The sequence below is a fragment of the Lagopus muta genome, chromosome 24 (assembly GCF_023343835.1).
Source record: "Lagopus muta isolate bLagMut1 chromosome 24, bLagMut1 primary, whole genome shotgun sequence".
Lineage (NCBI taxonomy): Eukaryota > Metazoa > Chordata > Aves > Galliformes > Phasianidae > Lagopus > Lagopus muta.
The window spans coordinates 1,005,281-1,025,702 of NC_064456.1; the positions used below are offsets into that span (position 1 = coordinate 1,005,281).

The 20,422-nt window shown below is 54.5% G+C and overlaps 1 protein-coding gene across 1 annotated transcript; it reads left to right on the plus strand.

Annotated features, from left to right (window-relative positions):
• The first annotated feature begins 5,504 nt into the window (after positions 1-5,504).
• On the plus strand, positions 5,505-20,217 carry ADORA1 (adenosine A1 receptor). The gene is made up of 3 exons (XM_048926369.1): positions 5,505-5,946; positions 6,218-6,592; positions 19,283-20,217. The coding sequence occupies exons 2-3, from the start codon at positions 6,252-6,254 to the stop codon at positions 19,914-19,916; spliced, it is 975 nt and encodes a 324-aa protein (XP_048782326.1). The 5' UTR covers positions 5,505-5,946; positions 6,218-6,251; the 3' UTR covers positions 19,917-20,217.
• Positions 20,218-20,422: the final 205 nt, after the last annotated feature.

The window sequence follows — 20,422 nt, forward strand, 5'->3', positions numbered from 1 at the left end:
GACGTCGAAACCCCTCCGCTTCCGCTGCCCCGCGCCCGGACCCCGCGCTGTGCCGGGGATGGGGACCCGAGCCCCTGCGGTGATGATGAGCTCAGCTATTCCCATCCCACCCCCCGGGGACAACATCCCGACGTTTGTTTTTTCCCGCGGCGTAATGACCCCAGCAGGTGCTTTTCCTGTCCGAGAGCCGAAAATAGCGCTCAGGATTTGGCTTCCTTCGGTTCTCGTCGCCCTTCCAGGCTCCTGCGTCTCTCTGGGGTCAAAACATCCCAATTCAGGGAGGGGACGCGGGGGGACATCCCGGAAACCCTTTCCATTGCAATTTTGGTGTGTTTGGATGGAGGAAAATCCATCCTAGACGTGGACTTTTGATCTGGGCTCTACCATCCCAGTTTGCTCTCCCCATCGGGAGCCCCATCGGGGCTGTGCCTTGCAGTGGTTTTATCCCTTCTATCTCTCGCAGGAGGTGCTCTTGCCTGGCACCTGTGTCACTTCTGGTCTTTTGGCCCCGTCGACTTTATTGCTTTTGAGGAGGGAAGCTGTAACACTGTAATATTTTGGGAAGGCAGAGCAGACGTGAGATCAGGTTTCACCTCTTTCATCCCCACAGGAAAACACAAGGGATGGGGGCTGGGGGGAGCTTCCTTCCCCTGCCCTGTCCCCGTGCTCCACCCACGGAGATGGACTCCAGCAAACACAGCTTTGGCTGGAGCTCCTGGTGGGGAATGGCTGCTGCCTTCCTGCGTTCAGCCCGCTGGGATCTGACTGCTGCCCATACGGGGAGAAGGGGACTGTTGGGGGTAACCCCACTTGTGGTCCTGATTTGCACCCCCAGACATGGAGGAAATACAGGATTGTTCTCACAGATGCCTTCAGAATGCATCTGAGGTCTTTGCTCTGCAATCTGGTGCTCCCCCCATCCCATCCCATCCCATCCCCAAACCCCAACCCATCTTACCCCCAAATCCCATCCCACAGTAGTGCTGGGTTCTGGGTAATGCATTCACCACCTCCCAGGGCACAAATTCAGCCCCAAACCCTCCCAGCCCATAGCGGGGAAAGGCAGGAGAAACCCCAGGGACTTCTTATGGGAATGTCACCACCGAACAGCGCGGTGTTGTTGTGTGCAATGCAAAAATCACATGTCCCACTGCAGCAGCACCGAGCTGCCCCTGGGGACGAGGGCTTGGAAGCTGCTTTCTCTGCTGCTCAGACACTTTGGGTAATGTTTGTGCTGCTCTGGGGCCAAAGGATCCCGGCTGGAAGAGCAGGGAAGGAGGTGCATCCCCTGTGCTGATGAGGAATTTTCCAATAGGGATCTGCAGGAGGGTTTGAGCAGCCTTTCCTACAACACGGGGGAGCTGGCCAATGAGCTGCTGTCCCGATTTCATTTCTGGAAATAGCACAGTGCCAAGAAACCTCTCAGCTTGGGGAGGCTCGGAGGAAAGAAGGCAGAGGCAGCAGCTCTGGCTCAGGGCTCACGGGTGTCAGCATCACCTCTGAGCCCCGGGCAGAGGAGCTCCTGTGCTGGGGGTGATGATCTGAGCAGGAGAAAAGCCGTGCTGCCAAAACCCAGAGCTGTCCAGCTGGGAAAGACATAAGGGACAGCTGGAAGCGGAATCAGGGGGATATTAAAATAGAAATACATATTTCTAAAGTGAGAAACGCAAACTCCAGGAACAGCAGCCATGAGGACGTGGTCTTCCTGTCCTACTGGGGATGGGACACCCATTCCAGGATGCCCCGGTGCGAAGGGACACCTCCACGTGGCACTAAATTGTGCCACTTCTCTCCACTGCCATCATTTCTTCACCTCCTCTTTCCTCCTTCACCCCTTTTTTTTCTCTCCCTGTCTCCAGGAATTTGAGGTTTCACCCCAATCTTTGCCCCAGAAGGATGTGCCATTGCTGCTGCACGCCTATGAGCGCTCACACCCCCTGCTCCTGCCCTGGCAAGCACCATCCTGCCCCAACATGGGTGGCTTCTCATCAAAAGAGGAGCTCATCCCATAGCACCGGGTGTGTTGAAGGGGTGGTCACAGAAGACAAAGGGTTTTGCCAGTCCTCTGATGGATGGCAGTGGAAAGGTTGAACCCACTCCCAAGCTGTCCATGCTGCTGAGGCTGCTGGAAGGGGTGGGCAGGAATAGCTCTTGGCCAGCAGCCGGGCTCGATAACACTCACTGGGTCCGTGAGGGATTAAAATAGGTCCTAAAAGTGGAAGGGAGATAACGGTGTGAGGAGGGGGAGGGCCCACGTTAGGGGGGGGAGGAGGGGCAGAGACAGCGAGCAACCGGCCGTCTGCTCTACCCAGTGCTGTGCCAAGGGCGGCGCTGGTGAGGAGCGCAATGGGAACTTTGGGATTTGTTTTGCCTTTGCCCCGGTGATCTCTCAGCACTTTCTCCTGCCAGCTTCAGGAAGAGCAAAAAAAAAAAACCAACCCAACACCCCATGAACATCATGTCAGCACCAAGCGATGGGGACCTGAGCACCTCAGCAGCGCTGTGGAGCATGAAGGGGGATTTGGATGCCAGCTTGGGGGGTGCAGATGGGGTTGGGTTGGTCCCAGCTGCCTGTGGACAACAGCTGGCAGGGTTGGGCATCTCACATCCATCCCATGAGTGTGGCACACTGTTGGAGAAGGGGAGTGAGGATGCATCCCTTGTGGATCACACCCACAGCTCGGGCTCTGCAGTGCAGCCAACAGCTGCAGACAGGGCTGTTGGAGGGCAGGTCAGTGCACAGCCAGCCCTCCGTCCTGTGCTTGATGGCAAAATCTGGGAGTCCCACCAGTTGATGGCAAACGTGGCTCCTTTAGGAAAAAAAAAAACACCAAAGCAAAACAAAACAAGCCTTTGCAGTGTCAAGAAAAATATTTTAAAAAGCTTTAGAATGCAGCCAGCACATGGCCTATATGGCCTATCCACACAAGATCCCAAACAAAAATGAAAAGACTTCGCATTTGGGATCGTCTCCCAGGAATTCTCTCTAAGCTGTGTCACAGCTGCTGAGCATTTGCTGCACATCCCCAGATGCACCCAGCGCAGTGCCCAGGGGCCGTGCACCCTATAAAGGGCAGAACAGCAGGGGATGAGGCATGGAGCACCCACAGCAACGTCTGGGCCGGGCTCTGTGTCACCCAGCATCGCACAGCAGCATCGTGGTGCTGCATCCTTAGAGGAGCTCCAGGTCTCCCCTTTGTTTTGCTGCCCATTTCTGCTCAGGCCATTTTGTCTCAGACCACTGGACTGCGCTGCTCGGGGCGTCGCTCATCCTAATTAATGCCTGCAGAGATGGCAGCCCACCCAGCGCTGGCATCACCCACGCTTCTAATTAACTTTCCTAATGAAGAGGCCTCTTTCTGCAAGCAGAAGTATTCCAGAACGGCCCCTGTGACTGAACAGGGAGAGAAACCCTCTCCATCTCAGCCATGGCACCTTGGAGCTGCTCTTCTTGTAGGGAAGCTGAGGCAGGAAGCATTCCCGCATGGAAGCTGTGGGGGAGGAGCACCCCACACCCTGATTCACTTTCTTGGATGTGCATTTCTTGGCAGGAGCTGAGCTCTGGGTGCAGCCCCAGGCCCCAGGGCCGGCTCCAACATGCTGCTGCATCACACAAACCCTCCCTGCCAGCCCAGCTTTGCTCCTATCCTGTAAGTCTCACCGTTCCTCCCAGCCCTCCATCTCCCCTTCTGGTTGCCAACAGTGAGTGTCCTCTCCTGGCCATTCTGCAGCTCAGCCCATTTTCTCCTTCCAAACCCCACAGCAAGAGCCTGGAAGACCTTGAGCAGCCTGCTGGGAGCCTGATGTTCACCACAAAATCCCATTTTGTGCTTTTTAAAGGAACCTCCAATACGAGGCCCAGCCTGGTTTGCACAGGGCAGGCAGCTCACGCCACGTCCAGCAGCAGCAATGCCTGCACGCCCTGCAGCAGCCAGCAGCCACATTTACTCGGTCAATATTCGCAGCCTTTGCCAAAGCCTTGAGAAATTCTACTCAGGCTGATGGTGGAGCTCATCCCCATTGGCGGACTCCCAGACTCGCAGCTCAGTTTTGGCACAATTTGGGTGTGCTGTTTTTGTTGGTTTTTTTTAAATAAGGAGTGCTGCTAAGATTAGGTAAGCTGGGGCGTGAGTCTGGGAAAGGAGAGCAAATTGAGAATTCACTTTAGGAAAAGGAGTGGCTTCAGTTGCTGTGTTGGAGGGATTTGCCTGCAGTTCAGCTGGGACCTGCCTGCCTTCACTTCCGCGTTTCACTCCCGTGATGAACGTGATGGTTTTCCTGCTCTGCTCCCAGCCAGAAGCTGCCTGCAGGGACCCTTCCCACAGGACATCACTTGGTGAGGGGTTGGGATGCTTTTCCCACTCCTGCATTGTGCAGAGCCGGATACGAGCAGGATAACTGGAGGATTACCAGCAGGATAACTGGAGGAACCCAGGCTGCAGTTTGGCACCCATATCCATGTGCACAGGGACCCAAATGGAGCTCGGAGTTTCTGGCAGCTCTGCTCTGCTTTGCCTCTGGCTTCAGGCTGAGCCCAAAGTTGGATAATGGCTTCCTGCAGAGGATGTGTGAGAAGGGATGCGCAGTGAGACACAGCCTGAACACCTCCCATAAATAGCACAGTGTTTACGTGGATGCACCATCCCTGATTTGTTTTTCTCCCTGCAGAGAGAACGGATCTTTTAAACCTGCATAAGCTCTCCTTGCCCTGCTGTTGGCACAAAGTGACCACAGCTGACATCGCAACGCAGCCCCCGGGTGGCCCCTGGATGCTTGACCCCAACCCTGTGCCCTCTGCTCAGCTGTGGAGGTGAGGGAGAAGCCCACGGGCCATCATTGATGGTGGCACTTGGGAATGGGATGTCACCGCTGATGTCCCCAGCCCTGCCTTAGGGTGCACAGGTTTGGATGGAGAAGGTGCCAAGGGACAGATTCAAACAGTAGGACAGCTCTCACTGCATAGAGCAGAGCAGAGGAGGGGACAAATCCAGCCCCACTCCCACCAGAGGAAAGGATGCGGAGAGGTCTGGACAGGGCTGGGGAGACCAGACCTGTAGAACTCAGATAAACCCAGAGATTTGGAGATGTGCAGGGTGAGCCCTGGAGGTGCCTGGCTCCCACTTAGGGGTGTGGAAACCACCCATGGGTGCTGCATGCCCACAGTGGCTGGGCTGAGGGCTGCACTGCGGTACTTTGGGCTTGGCTGGCTCAGCTCCACCAGAGCGAGCACCACTTCCCAGCCCAGGGCAGAAATGTGGGGTTTGACCATTTTACCTCAAACTTCTCCCACACTCTTAACCAACACCTGAAGCAGCCCCAGCTTGGGGAAACCATTCTTCCACGTGCTTTGTTGGGGATAGGAATGAGCCCCCTCTCTTCCCCAGCCCTCCCCACTGCTCGGCACGGGGTGCAGCCTCGGCACCCACAGTGCTGCTCCGAGGGCTCAGCCCCGCCCCGGCACTGATTTTTGGGGGCGATTTTCATCGCCGGTTCCACCCCTCCGGCGGGTCCCGGCCCGGGACTGAGCACCGAGCGGCTGCTGCTCCGTGCCCGGTACCGGGTGCTCCGCGCTTGCTCCGTCGTCTCCTTCCTCTCCACTCCTGCCCCTGCAACGGGGCTCTGAAGCCGGTTTTGGAGCTGAAAGCGAAACGTGAGGCTTTTGGAGCCCGGGTTTGGCTGCGGAGCGAGCAACCCCAACCGGCACCGCCCGCCTCGCCCCCGCTCGGCTGCGCAGCCCCAAATCGGGTCGGTCGCTCTTTAAAGGGCCGCGGGAGCGCCGCACCATGTGATGTTCCGTCCTCAGCTGCGAGCTGCCTGCGGGAGCAGCGCGGTGCTGGGCACCGGGGCCGAGCGCAGCCCCCCGTCCCGCAGCATGCCCCCCTCCCTGCCCGCCGGCTGAACGCGACTCGGGGACACCGCCGGCACAACCTCCTGGAGCCGGACAAGGTGAGGCGTCCTTCGGAGCTACGGACAGCAGAACGGCGGCGCGCGCCCCCCCCGCTCCCCCCCCCCCGGCGCGGCGGGTCACGGAGCTCCGCTCCGCGCGGTGCGTTGCGATGGACGGACGCGCTGCGGGGGGACGGGGCAGGACGAGGTCCAGGGGGGCCGGCACAGGCAGTGGGATATTTTTTTTCCCACCCCACCCCCGCCCGGGTTCCGTCCCGGCTCCATCTCGGCTCGCAGCGCAGTTTGTGACCGCCTCCCTCTGCGTTTGCAGGTAACAGAGGGAGCGCAGAGGGGAGCGCAGCATCATGGCACAGCCCGTGTCGGCTTTCCAGGCTGCTTACATCTCCATCGAAGTGCTGATCGCTTTGGTGTCGGTGCCGGGGAACATCCTGGTCATCTGGGCTGTGAAGATGAACCAGGCGCTGCGGGATGCCACTTTCTGCTTCATCGTCTCGCTGGCGGTGGCCGATGTGGCCGTGGGTGCTCTGGTCATCCCTTTAGCCATCATCATCAATATCGGACCGCAAACGGAGTTCTACAGCTGCCTCATGATGGCGTGTCCCGTCCTCATCCTCACCGAAAGCTCCATCCTGGCGCTCCTGGCCATCGCCGTGGATCGGTACCTGCGGGTAAAGATCCCGGTCAGGTAGGACAATGAGAGGAGTGGGTCTGGGGTGGGCACTGGGGGGGTTCAGAGGGAACAGAGATGTCTCAAACCCTTTGAGAAGCAGCAGCACCAGCAGGAAGGTTTGGCTGCAGCAGGAATCGGGGCAGGCTGGGTAAGGGGGATCCCACAGCCTCTGGTTGCTTTGCTCGGGGGGGTCACTGTGCTCCACTTTGTATCTGGAAGGAGACGACGGCTCTGTCCTCAGCCCAGGTTTCCCGTGCTGAAGGTGGAGGGCACTGACAGCCTCAGGGACCTGTGGGTAGGGGTTGCACAGAGTAGAAACAGTCCCTGTGCACTCCCTCCCTACCACACTTGGCTTCTCAGACAGTTTCCCGTTGCACAATTTGTGTACATGTATTTTTTGTCAAGCCTGAAAAATCCCCATTCTCCACCCCAACAGCACTCCAGAGCCCTCTGTGCCCTCTCACTGCTTTTGGTGCTTTTTTGGTTCTTCTGCATCCTCTGTGTGCTGGGGACAGGTTCAGCTGTGGGAGGACTGCAGGTCTATACTTAGCAGCACCGCTGAGCTCGTGTCTCTGCTTCTCCCAGCAAATGCAGCCTCTCCTCCCTTGCTCCCTCTGAGCATCAGTTGTGCTTTTGGGGGCAAATTCTGCCCTGACCCAGGACCCTGAGAGCATTAAGGTGGAGCCTTCTGTGCCGCGTGTAGTTTGGGTGGGTTTTTCTCCTGCTATATTAACTTTGTATTTGGTCCATCCTGGTCTGAGCACGGTGAGATTTTGCTCTGCCTGTTCAGATCTTTTTCAGTATTGAATAACTTTGCACACAGTGGTGCCAACCTTCCCACTCTCATCCACCCTTATCCCAAATTCCCAGCAGCTGGCACTGGCTGTGGGTGATTTTTTGCCCTAAGCACATCAGGGATCACAAATGGTAGAAAATACCACTGAAGAATAATTCCTGAATCTCCAGAATTCCTGAATTCCTGAAATGCTCCAGATTTCCCCCAGCCTGTTGCTGGATTCCAACAATAACAATAAAATGATACTGAAGCATCTTTCTGGTGCTGACATGCCCTCTCAGCCCATCACCTTTGCATCTGGGGCTCTGGGGCTCCCACGGATGGAACTGATGGGGGGAGCTGGACCAAGGGGACTCTGTGGGGATGGATGTCCCATGCCTGCATGCACTTTGCAGAGGTGGTGCTGTGCAGCCCCAGGGTTCCCTGCAGGTCCTGTGTTTGGGATTTCTGAAGGGATGCATGAGTTTCCATGCCATGTGCTGGCTACCTGGGGGCTGAAGGCAAGGGGGCTTTTGGCTGGGAGCAGTTGACTGAAGGAGATAAAGCCAAAAGCATCATTCAGGTGGAGCAGAAGGTACCACACCCCCCAAGCTTCCCAAAGGGAGCTGCTCCAAACAGCTGGAAGCCACCTAAAATAGGCTCAGTGCCTTTGTGCTGGAGGAAAACTCCCATCTCCCCCTCGTATCCTTCCTCCCCGCCCAGCAGCACCCCTGCATTCCATCTCCCCTCGCTGGGCGCAGCAGGGTCCCCCCAGCCCAGACCCCGCTTCCCCCTCCCTGATGTGCTTAGGGAAGATGAAACGAGTTCAAAGGGAGGGGAAGGAGCCAGGCAGGAACCGGCCCCAGCATCCCTGTGGCGGGATGCAGGATGCAGGAGGGACGGTGCCGGAGGGATGTTTTCATGGGGATGCAGTTCCTTTAGTATAGGAATCACAGCCCCCTCGACTAGGGATGCTGGATGCCAGAACACAGCCTGATCCCATCCTTGGGCTCCCTTAGGATTTCTCTCCCTTCATCTGCTTTGAAATACACACTAGGAGAAGAAAACCAGGGGAAATTTGCTGGAAGTCTTGCACATGACCCTTACACTTAGGGTTGGTGGGTGCCCCCAGCCCATCACACCCCATGGCACCCTGAGGAGCAGCTCACCTGGCCAAGCTGCATTTCCCATTTCTGAAGGTTCTGAGCAAATATGCGATGCTGCAGAGATGTAGAAATTAGATCAAACTGGGCTGGAAATTGCTCAGTAATGGGAGGCAGGAGCAGAGAGGGGAGGCTGAGGCACAGCATGGGTGAAACAGGGTCTGTGGGTGGCCCTGGGAACAGCACTGGCACTCTGTGCTGCTCCAGCAAAGCCCTGAGCCTTAGGAGATCTGAGAGCACAGGAGCATCCCTCAGCCCTGGACCACAGATTCCACCAGTGAGGAGGATTGCAGGTAACCTCCTGGATGGAGGCAGCAGTGCAATGCTTCCTCAGCTTGGCTCTACACTTTTTGGGCTCCTGCTGGGATTGCAGCGCTCTTTCCCCTTCTCTCTGGGCCTGCCAAGAGCCACAGGCCTGGGGCCAGCTGGGGTTGGGTCACAGGAAGGCTCATCACCCTCGGCCAGCTGGGGCACAGGGCTGAGGTTTTCCTCCACTGAGGTTTCAAGGGAGGATTGGTGGGAGGGTGAGGGGTCTCTGGGACAGGACACTGCATGGGCCTAAATTCCCATGAATTGGAGAATAGAAGCACCTAAGGGGTATGGAAAGTATTTCCAGTGCTCCCAGCAGTGAGTGTTGGGAAATCTGTAGGGATATTTAGGCTCTGAGAGGCAGCAGCAAGGCCAGCATGGAGAAGGAGAGGTGTGGGATGCGGTAGGGATGTGTGGTGGCCCCAATCCCCGTGGCTCTTGGTCCCCTGGAGATGATCCCTATAGAAAGGGGGAGGCACTGAACCTCGGAAGCAAGATTTTGGGCTGTCTGAAGGATTTTGATCCAGAACAAAAGGTTGAAATGAAGAAAATGAAGTGCATGCTACATACGAGGTGATGTGACCCACAGGGAATGTCCCCAGGGAAGCAAGGGTGACCGGAGATGGCTCCCAGCAGCCTGGACAATGCAGCAAATGATGTGTGAGGGCAATGGTGAGTGACTCTGTCCATCCAACCAAGTGAATGAACAAAGCCACGGCTTGTCTGAGGCTTATTTTTGAATTTGGAGGACAGGTTTCAAAGCATTCAGGCGACTCATTGGGAGCTGAGGGAGTTTTGGGGAGCTCACGTTCACAGAAGCTCACCGAGGCATCTTTCAGCTCCGTTAGCTGACAAAAAGATGCAATCCAGCCTTACAAAGCAGGCTGCATTTCTAAGGAATCCTGTTTTCCTAAACCAGAGGAGTTCTGGGAACCAGCAGCTCTTTGCAGCCTCCTCTTGCTCAGAGCCCTTTTGTTCTGCCCTTGCTGCCTTTATTTTTAGCAGATGAGGGTGACCCACAGGGAGCAGGTAGATGGGAGCCGAGAGCAAAGAGGAACCAGAGATCACAGCCCGGAAGGGTTTGCTGGAGAGCTGTTTCCAAGTTGTATTTATCAGCACTCCCTGATCAGCTCAGCACATGGCTGCTAAATCTCAGCGTTTCACATCATGCTCTGCTCAGAACCAGGAGGCACAGACGAGTTGTGGTGCTGGACCAGGAGCCTGAACCCAGTGCCACCAAAATGATCAGAGCCCTGGAAACAGGCAGGCATTTACCAGCAGGTTTTATCAGTCTCAGATCCTGCAAACACCCGATGGAGCCACTTTTCATCATGACTGTGATCCACGGAGTAGCATTCAGCCAAGTGAATGCTAAGTCACAGGCTGGGGCTCTTCCCTCTGCGATGGGATGTCAGGATTAGACTCTCTGGGAGTGCACAGCTGCTGCAGCAGCACTGTGAGGCGTCTGCTGGCAGCCCGAAAATCAGGTCACAGAAGAAGCCACAGCCACTGCGATGCTGGCTGGAGGGGGGCGAGCTGGGCTGGGAGCATTGTTCCCATATCTTTGTCTTCTGGGTTTGTGGATGTCCCCTCCCTGGGAGGTGGCAAAGATCAAAGTGTTGGATGCTCCGTACTTGGCAGGGCAGAGGAGAGGGGGGAATGCCTGGATTTTTCTGAATGTAGGGGTAATTCCCATAATTTTTGGACTAAGAAGGCAAGGGGAGACGTGTGGCTGTTGGGGTGCTGCTCCCCATGCCCACATGCAGAGTCTCCAGCTCATCCCAGCCTCCCAAATGCAATCCGTGTGCTGGGTCAGCTGCTGGGGGTTGTTCTGCCCTGACCCCATTTGCTGGAGCCAACATCTGTCCCCTGGGCAGAGCTTCCATCTGCCTGCTGGGAGATGAATGGTAACCAGCTCCTAGCTGGTGTTTTCCTCTTACACTCCAAAATCACGCTCTGGGAAGATTTTCATTGGGATTTTTTAATGAATGCTACTAATTGTGAGGTAAAGACATTGACAATGCCTTACCAACAAATGCAAGGGCAGGTTCCTTGGAAGGGCAATAGTACACTTGCAGCTAGGGAAACTGAGGCACAGTGCAGTGCCAGGACTTGCTCAGTGCAGGAGGAGTGCGGTGAAAGAGGGGTTACCCACGGTCCTACTGGTCTGAAGAGTTTACAGTCGGGTACCAAAGGTTCATTCAGGTGTTTCCAAAGGTGCTGGGTTGGTGGAGGTGATGCCAATGCACACTGGGGTCTGATACTTTCCAAGGACCCCATAGAGGCAGCGAAAATAGTTCAACACGATACAGGAGGTTCTGCCAAAGCTGCTGATTCAGTCTGCCTGATCCCTGCCAGCCCAGCCTGGCCCTGCAGGCAGTGTGTCAGGAGTGAGTCAGGAGCAGCTCACCCTGGTGTGTGCCTTCACTGCAGCCAGTTGGAGCTGGAGCCGAAGAGACCTTTGCTGGGTTGTCCTGGGTCATCCTTCATCCCTGAGCTGGAAGAAGTTGACTGCAGCAGTGAGAGATGTCGCTGTCACCCCGCCTTTATAGAAAGGCCAGCTTGACTCTGATGACCGGAGAGGGATTTTGGCCATAAGTTTGGTGGAGACAACTGGAACAAAGCCCACCAGACTGTGCTTTCAAGATCTGGTTGGCAGGGACCCACAGACCAACAGCCACAGTTTGCAATCAGTGAGGCCAGAGCCAACCACCCCTTCTGTCCAGAACACACCAAAGCAGACTGCACCCAAACACAGGGGGCTTTTGGGCATGGGGAAGTGTAATGAGGGGATGCAGAAACCAATTGTGTCCTATATCCATGCTGAAATCAGCCTGGCAGTGGGAGAACGACTCATCCTGAGAGGTCACAGCCTGGGCATGGGGACGGGACTTGAGGAGAGTGATTGGAGATGGAGGAAGTAGAGAAAGTCAGGAAGTTGGAATTGTGATGGGTCTGACATCCTGATGTGGAACAGGGGGTGGAAAGGTCTTCAGAGCACAGGAAAGAATGGGGAAAAAAGGAGGAGGATGTGTGGAGGAGGCAACCTGGTGAAATGACCTGGGAGATGAGTTTCTTTGTGACACACATGGGAGTCATTTCAGACTGGAACAAAACCAATGGGCTGGAAAAAAACTTCTGATTGGAGGAAGGTCAAGGGAAAACCTGCAGGATCCTGTCCAAAGGGTGCAAGGGAGGTTCAGACAGGGAGCAGGGAGTCATGGTGCCTGCAGAAAGTGGGATATGGGGCAGGGAGGAGATCATGCAAGGGAGAGACATCGGCCTGGTGGGATGGAGATGACTTGAGCAGTGTGACTCCTTGGGGGCAACACCACCCTCAGTGCCTGAATGAAGAATTTCCTGCCCACAAAATCAGAAACCAGCCTTCCCTGGGGCTGGCTGAGCTCCTGGCAGGGAGATGCCATTGCTGGCAGCATGGATGCCCAGCTGCTGGGGCAGGCATGCTGCTCTCACGTGGCATGCCCAGCCACAAGAAAGAGCAATTGATCCAAGATGTGGACAAAACAGCCCCAGAGCCAGCAGGGAACCCTGCAGAATAGCAATAAGCTAATCAGCTCCTGCTGCACCAGCACCCAGCCCTGCTCAGCCTGCCCAGGCACGTAGCTAGCTGCCTTCCTGACAGGCAGGTCTGGGGGTTAAAAAGACGTCACTGGTGATGCCATCAGCAGGTGTGAAATAATCCCACAGAGATGGTCTCCTCCTCAGTTGCTTGTGGGCTAAGAAACATTTTATTGATGGGGTGAGAACTGAGGAGGAAGGGACGTTTTTGGAGATGCAGGGCAGAGCAGGATCGGGTGCTAGGAGGTTTGTTGGTGTCTGGGTTTGTCCTTTGCTGCACAGAGCAGACAGTTCCTCTGTGCCCTGTCCTGTCCCTCCCCACCCCATCCCATCCCTGCCTTGTTCCTGTCTGGGCTCTGCCCCTAGCGCCAAGCTGAGCGTTGTTTCCAGAACTTCTGGTTGGTTTGGTTGGAATTTTGTTCTTAATTAAAAATTACTCTCAAAAAGGAAAGGGATTTGCCCCCAAGCCTCATCCTCTTGTCTTCTTCAGCTGCTTCAGTCTTTGCTGCCCCTGAGACTGCACAAGATGCTCACGGGCACAGCACCCAGGTACCAGTGATGCCTGGGCAGGGACACAGCAGTAGGGAGGTGACATCCCCTGGTCCACCACCCTTGTGCCACTCATGGAAAGAGGGCTGCACTGAGCAGCATGGGGCACTGCCTTCCCTGGGCCATTGCTGTCAGAGCTGAGAAGTTTTCTCTTGGCTACTTTCAAAGGAGAGAAGTGCCAGCTCCTGGCACTGGGGATGCGCTCTCATTCAGCTCAGTTCATCTTGCTTCGCTTGGCACAGCAGAGCCCCCCTCTGCAACTCAGTTTCCCCATCTGCTCGCAGAGGGAACGGTGCTACAAACTCTCCGAAAGCACCGAGAAACGCTGCCTCAGACACAGCCATAATTAGCACAGGCTCTCAGACTGTGTAATTCCTCTTTCTTTTTTGCACTGGTATCAACACTCTGTGAGTTAAACCCTGCAACGTGCAGCTACGGCGCATTTATTTCAGCTCGAGTGGCTCTGTTTGCCCGTGACCCTGCGCGGCCGAGAGCTGATGGCACAGCCTGCATCCAGATGGACGAGCACCACTGTGCAGAACCAGGGCTAACTGAATGGAGATCAGCACCCACTCCCATTGTGCTCACAGCCTGGGCAGTGCAAATGCTCCGTGCTCGCAGGGCCATCCCCAGCCCTGATTGCAGCCACAGCAAAACGTCTCCATCTCCAGCTGTGTGGGGACCCTCTTGTACGTCCCTTGTGCCCCAGGAAAAGGGATGGCGGGGCCTCGGAGGCTCCGTGGGGGCCGGTGTGGTCCTCACACATGGGGAGAACTGGCTGCTGCTTGGCCAGTCAGTCCTACTTGTCCATGCCCTGCTGCAACCGGGCTGCATCTTCCCACTGCTCCCTGCCTGGACTTAATTGCCAGGGTAATTAGGAAGATGCACAGGGTGTGATTTATCGCTGCAGTTTCTGCTCTCAGGTCTCAGCTCTTTCTCTGCCATCCTGGTGCAAACACCAAGCAGGTTCCTTCCAGGCTGCAAGGTCAATCGGTTTCCTTCCAAGGGAATAAATCATCATTTAAACCTGAGGGAGGAAACGGGAATTAAATAATAAACCTCAGGTTTGCTTTGCACTTGCATTTATTTGTTTTCCTGGTGAAAGATCAATTCTCTGCGGTGAGGGAACATTTGATTGCGGTGCTAACTGGAGCCTTCACTTCCAATTTGGCGCTGCATTCGGCTGATCAAGATGTATAGATCTGCCCTGGACAGATTCATGTGTACATAAATAACTTGATGACTAAACACATGCGTGTTCTGTTCCTCACTTCTGTTCCCCTGATGTTGCAGAGTTGAGTAACACGGGTTTTACCCATGATTTGTAGCAAGTTGTGTTTGGGCTGAAGGTGGAAGTGCAAAATGGCATCTCTGAGACAGGTTTCATTAATTGAAAGTACGTATAGACAGCTCATTAGCCAAAAAAGAAATTTATCTGCCTGCTTTCTGCATTTGAAATTGAGCTTTAAAGCAGGGAAAAGCTGCCCTGTGCAGAAGATGCTGGATGGGTTGTTTTGGGTTATCGTGTCCTCTGCGGCTGAGGAGCAGCAGATCTCATCAGCTCTCCTAATTCTCATTTAGAGGTTGGGTGGGGAAAACAACCTCCCCTGTCTGCTGAGCCTCCAGCCAATGTTTCAGCCTTGGAGGTATCAGTCCTGGAGCTGAATGAAGTGCGTGAAGGGAAATGTTCCCTCTGCAGTGACAGAATGTGCCGCGAAGATCCCGAGCTGCAATAACAAACCGTACCTAAGAAACCAGAGTTGGGGTTGTTGACTACAAAGCAGGAGTCGGGTCAGCAAGCAGAAGTGCAGAACCAAGAAATTAAAGGAGAGCCGATACCAATCTCCTGTTCCATCTGTAGTTTAGGATATCTCATCTTCTGAAGTGTCCTTCTGCAGCTGAGAGATAAAGACCCACCTCAGCTGTGCCTCACAGCTGGACTAATGCCTCCCCCCAGGAGATGCTATCGCAGCTTTCCTGCCTCCTGCTCACCCAGCCAACAGAACAACTCGAGACCCTTCTTATATCCTCTTCTGTAAGTTCCCCATCCTTTCTTTTAATAGCTCTTGGTGCTTTTCAGCCTCACCCACTTGGATGCCACTGGGATTTCGGTGCTGGGACAATCTCCTGGCAGATGCTGGCTATCCATCTCCTGCCTTTGAAGTATTTGCAGGTACAGGCTGACATGGAGAGCTCTATCTAGCCACCAGCTTTGGCTAATGTTGGTTGACATCGATCCCTCCCAAGGCCACGATCCACCCACCAGCTGTCACCAACCCTCACTTCTTCCCAAGTGGAAAACCAGAAGTGATGCCATCAGGAGACCAATGGGCTGAAATGACCCCTCTGTCCGCAAGGTGCCTTCTCACATCACCTCCGTGGCTCATTGCCACCTGTCACCTCCATCCCAGCTGTGAGAATTGCAGGGATGACTCAGGAGGGTGTGAAACGCCCTTGTGGTGGAAAGGAGAGCCATCACCCAGCAGCTCCGGCCACGTCTGCAGACAACGTGGGCTCTGCTATTGTCTCACTGCAGTCTTTGAATGGGTGTTGGGAGCATGAAGGGCTGAGAGATGGGTGTGTGACTCCAAAGAGCCACACAGCTCCCAACCATCACAAAGGAGGGATGTGAACAGATGGAGCGCTCAATGTCCCTTATGCAGCACTTCCCACCTTGCAGCTACACGTTCAGCCCTGAGCTGAGGTAGCTCCTTGCAGGACTTGCATGCTGCTTTGCATTTCTCAGCTTCATGTTTCTTGAGCCTCACATCTCTGATGTTTTTCAAACACCAAAAGCTGCCCACCCAGAGGCCTCCAGGACACTGAGATCAGAAGCAGAGATACAGCAGGGAAAAAGGAGCAGAAACCAAACTCCCCTGAGATCAAGGAGGTTTTGCCTAGAGATTTTCAATTAGATCAGGACATGCTCTGGCTGCTCTTCTGTGCGATCGGAGTGCAGATGATCTTCATGTCAGCTTGGTCTCCTTTCCTTCTACTTCATTGGCTCCAGCTTCATTTTGTTAGCGATGGTCTGCCTTCATTAGTGAATTAATTCCCCAGGAGCTGCTTTGCAGTAAGCCCTACCAGAGCGAGGACCAGCAAAGCTGCATCTCAGGGCAGGCTGGGCAACTGTACACGTTTTATGGACAAAAGAATATTGAGAAATGCTGAGGGGAAAAAAAAAATACGTATGATACAAACCAGATGTGGAATCACTGAAGGTTTGTCAACCAAGTCAAGAGAATATGTTCCCTGAGTGCCATATGTGGATCAAGCTGTGAGTTGCAGATACCTGGACACGTCAAGATGTGGTAGAAGGTGAATCAAGTCTGGAAATGACAAATGAATGGAAGAGAAGGCAAATAACACCTTCAGGGTGAAGGCCAGGGGGGCACCCCACAGTTTCCTGAGGTGGGGGCACCCCAGCATCTCTCCCAGTACATCGTACCTGGCTCAAGGAGCCCCACTCCTTTCTCCAGGCCATGGCGGGGTGTCCAGGAGGGTTTGGGGCGATAGCCATCTCCATGGGGAAGGGACAACGCAGAGCCCTTCAGGAAGGGACGAGAAGTGGAAAACTGGCAATTATGGTCAGGCTCAAAAGCCCACAGATGAAGGAAACAAGCCCAAATGATGTGATGACGGAGGTGACTATTATCTTGGATGGTTTCGTGGCAGCTGTTAATAAAAATAATAGTAGCAATAAATTTGTAATGATGGTAGCAATCATTACAATGACAACAATCATAATATAATTATTTATTAATTGTGAGCCATTATCAGCACTTCCTAGTGCTTCTGCCTCCCAGACCCATCCCAAATTCTAGCTCTATCTCATTAATTCAAAATGAGACAGATGAGAAAGATGTTTTCTTGTTGGTGTGATCAAAGCAGAGACATGGGAGCAGCAAAGACTCTTTCTTCCCTCCCTCCTCCCCCAACCACCAAACACTTTGGGCCATGGGGTCAAGCAATAGGGAGAATCTTGCATTTCCCTGCTTTTCAGTAGGGTTTGCAGCCTTCAGAGCAGCAGAGCCCCATGTCCAGACCCCGTGGGGTGTACAAAGTTGGAACTTGGAGTCATTTTGTGGTTTTATCATTCCTTGTGTGGGGCTGATGGGGGGCGTGGGCACCTCGAGCCCCAGGGATGGATGTCACTGCCCTGGGTTTGTGGCTTGAAGGAACAAAGTCAACAGAAGCCCCAGTTCCAAATGTTGCTGGTTTCTGTGAGTTTGCTGGTTTGGGTTTTAGTCCCATCTCTTGTGACCACGATGACACCGGCACATGTGGAGGGGGATAAACCAGGGAGGTTTTGCTTTCGGTGGCCGGGGTTGTGCAGTGAGGAGCAGCGGATGTGCAGCGGGGCACAGAGGTGAATGTGCAGCGATGAGCAGGAAGGGATGTGCATTAAGGAGGGCTGAGTGTACAGCAAGGATGAGTGTGCAGTGAGAAGGATGGAAGGGTGTGCATAGAGGAGGGATGGATGTGCATTAAGGACAGATGGATGTGCACTAAGAAGGACGGACGGATTTGTGCACTGAGCAGGGATGGATGTGCGCTCGTGGGGGGTGGATGTACAGTGGGTTGGATGGATGTGCAGTGAGAAGGAAGGAGGGCTGTGTGCTGATGTGGGACTGTTGCTCTATTGCGTGTGTGTTACACCCTCTGCACCAAACAGACTTGTGCACGACCTCTGCAGCTGTCCTGATAGCCATCTGCAGCAGCACGCCCTGTTCTGGAGCAGTGTGGAGCCAGGACTGTTGGTGCTGGCCCCCAGCAGCCGTTCTCCATCCCCTCCACTGTGGCTGCAGGCATGAAACCTGTGTCCTCTGCTCCAGCTCACGGCTAAAAATGGGGTCTCAGTGTTCCCTCTGTCCCCTGTGCTTCCCAAACCCAGGCAATGGAAGGGAAGGAGGGCTGAGTGCTCTATGCCCAAGTGCCTGGGGCCATGGGACACCACTGCTGCAGAGTGGGGAGCACCTCAAACTGCAGAAAAAATAGCAGAAAACCCTCAAAATCCTTGAGATGTGAGGCTTGCATGGGGGCCTGTCACCCACCACACCCATCCCACAGTGCTGACTTTCTCCCACCACCCTTTGGCTCCCCAGAGCTCCAGATCTCCCTGCCCCATGGCTTTCTCAGGGTCTCCTGCCCTCTCTCCTCCCAACAAGGAATAAATCACCCTCTGGCTCTCAGAGGAAACAGCAGCCTGCCTTGCCACCTCCTTCCCACGGGATCTGCCTGGAAATGATTTCCCAGAACAGAGGGGGGTTCCTTCAGGAAAGCCATCAGGGATGGGCGGCTGTGGACCCTCTGAGCTCCTGAGGATGGATGTCCCCTCTCTATCCTGCCCCCCTCTGTGCTCCCATCCTGCCCTTGAGATGGGTCTGCAGAGTGGACCTTTGAGGGGGAAGGAGTGGGTTTGAGTTCTTGGCAGATTTGTTAAGACAAGCAGCAGGGAGCTCAGAGCAGCAAGATGGGACTCTGTGTTTCCCAGCCACCTCCATGACCAAGTTAACACTGGCACCACAGCAAAACCCAGCAGACAGCCAGAAAAATATCCTTCATTCAATCCTCTCCAGTGGAAGGCAAAAACACTTGGGTTGTGAATCTGTCTGGCCTCCAAGGAGGTGCTTTCATCTGAGGACCAGGGGGAAAAATCAACCTAGCAGGCTTTGTTCCCGCTTGGAGAGCTCTGGGGAGCCAGGACCATGTTGGTGAGGAGGACACAGAACACAGCCAGCCTCCTCCTTCCATCCCTTGGCACGAGCCCATTAGGAAAAAGGGTTTGGTCAATGGGGAGAGCACTTATGAAATGTAACAAGCTGTGCCCAGAGGACCATTAGCACCACTGGATGCTTCCTCCACCCAGCAGTCTCTGGGGAAGTTTTTGTCAGCGATTTCCTCCCCAGCACAGGGGGAATTGGCTGAGGCAGGGTCCCAGCGGGGCTGGAGCAGGGAGACAGCGTGTGGTTACTAATGCACCTCCTGGCTTCTCACCAATGCCAAAAGCTCTGGGATCACCTCCAGGAGGTCTCTGCCCATCCCCTGGGATGGAGGTGATGGGAGTCTATGGGAGTCACCGTCCCTGGAGGTGTTGAGAACAGTGGAGATGTGGCACTGAGGGACATGGTCAGTGGGCACAGTGTGGATGGGTTGAGGTTGAACTGAGTGATCTTGGAGGTCTTTTTCAACCTTAATGATTCTATGGAGTGAGCAGCATCATGGGCATCTCAGAACGGGCACGACCACCCCGTGTGCAGAAGTCTGAACCCCCAGGCAAAAGCTCCAACTCACGTTTCATTCTCCCTGTGGTTGTTGTCTCTTGCACAGGTACAAGAGCGTGGTGACGCCCCGGCGAGCAGCAGTGGCCATCGCTTGCTGTTGGATCGTCTCCTTTCTGGTGGGACTCACCCCAATGTTCGGTTGGAATAACCTGAACAAGATGCTGGGGACTCAGGATCTGAACGCCAGCCATTCAGATTTTGTCATCAAGTGCCAATTCGAGACGGTCATTAGCATGGAGTACATGGTGTACTTCAACTTCTTCGTCTGGGTCCTGCCGCCCCTGCTGCTGATGCTGCTCATCTACCTGGAAGTCTTCAATCTCATCCGCAAGCAGCTCAACAAGAAGGTCTCCTCCAGCTCCAACGACCCCCAGAAGTATTATGGGAAGGAGCTGAAGATCGCCAAGTCCCTCGCACTGGTTCTCTTTCTCTTTGTGCTCAGCTGGCTCCCTCTGCACATCCTCAACTGCATCACCTTGTTCTGCCCATCCTGCAAGACGCCTCACATCCTCACCTACATCGCCATCTTCCTCACCCACGGCAACTCGGCCATGAACCCCGTTGTCTATGCCTTCAGGATCAAGAAGTTCCGGACAGCCTTCCAGCAGATCTGGAACCAATACTTCTGCTGCAAAACCAACAAAAACAGCAGCAGCACCACGACTGAGACGATCAACTAAGAGCTGAGAGATCACTGCTGCCAGGGAAGGGGGGATGAGGACCCAGGAGGGCTGAGTTTGCCATTCCCCGTGCAATTTGAACAGCCCAGCCCCTGAGCTGCCCCCAGGGGTTATTTATTCACAAGCATCGTACTGTTTTGATATTGTAGCCTGCACTGTTCCTTTCTTTTTATTATTTTTTTTTGTTATTGTTCTCGTTTTATTATTTTTATTTTTAAGTGTTGCCAAGTATTTAAGGAGATGTTGTACAGATAAAGATGCGGTTTATCTTAACGCAAATAAAATAAAATGGTAATGAACACCCTGGAGGTCCTCCACCACTGATGGGTTCCAATGGCTCCTTGGAGCTGTTTGCAATGCTGGGCACCCCACGCTCTGCCCACCACATTCTGCCCTTTGTGCAAGGCAGGTTTGCATCTCCTCCATAGAGTCATGAAGGTTGGAAAAGACCACTGCAATCACTCCAGCCTCTGTTTGCCTCATTTCTCTCCCACTTGTTCCCTGTT

Excerpts from the sequence above, each read along its gene's own strand:
- ADORA1 (XM_048926369.1), top strand. The coding sequence starts at position 6,252 with ATGGCACAGCCCGTGTCGGCTTTCCAGGCTGCTTACATCTCCATCGAA. Across the intron at positions 6,593-19,282 it reads CGGGTAAAGATCCCGGTCAG|GTACAAGAGCGTGGTGACGC; the intron begins GTAGGACAATGA and ends TCTCTTGCACAG.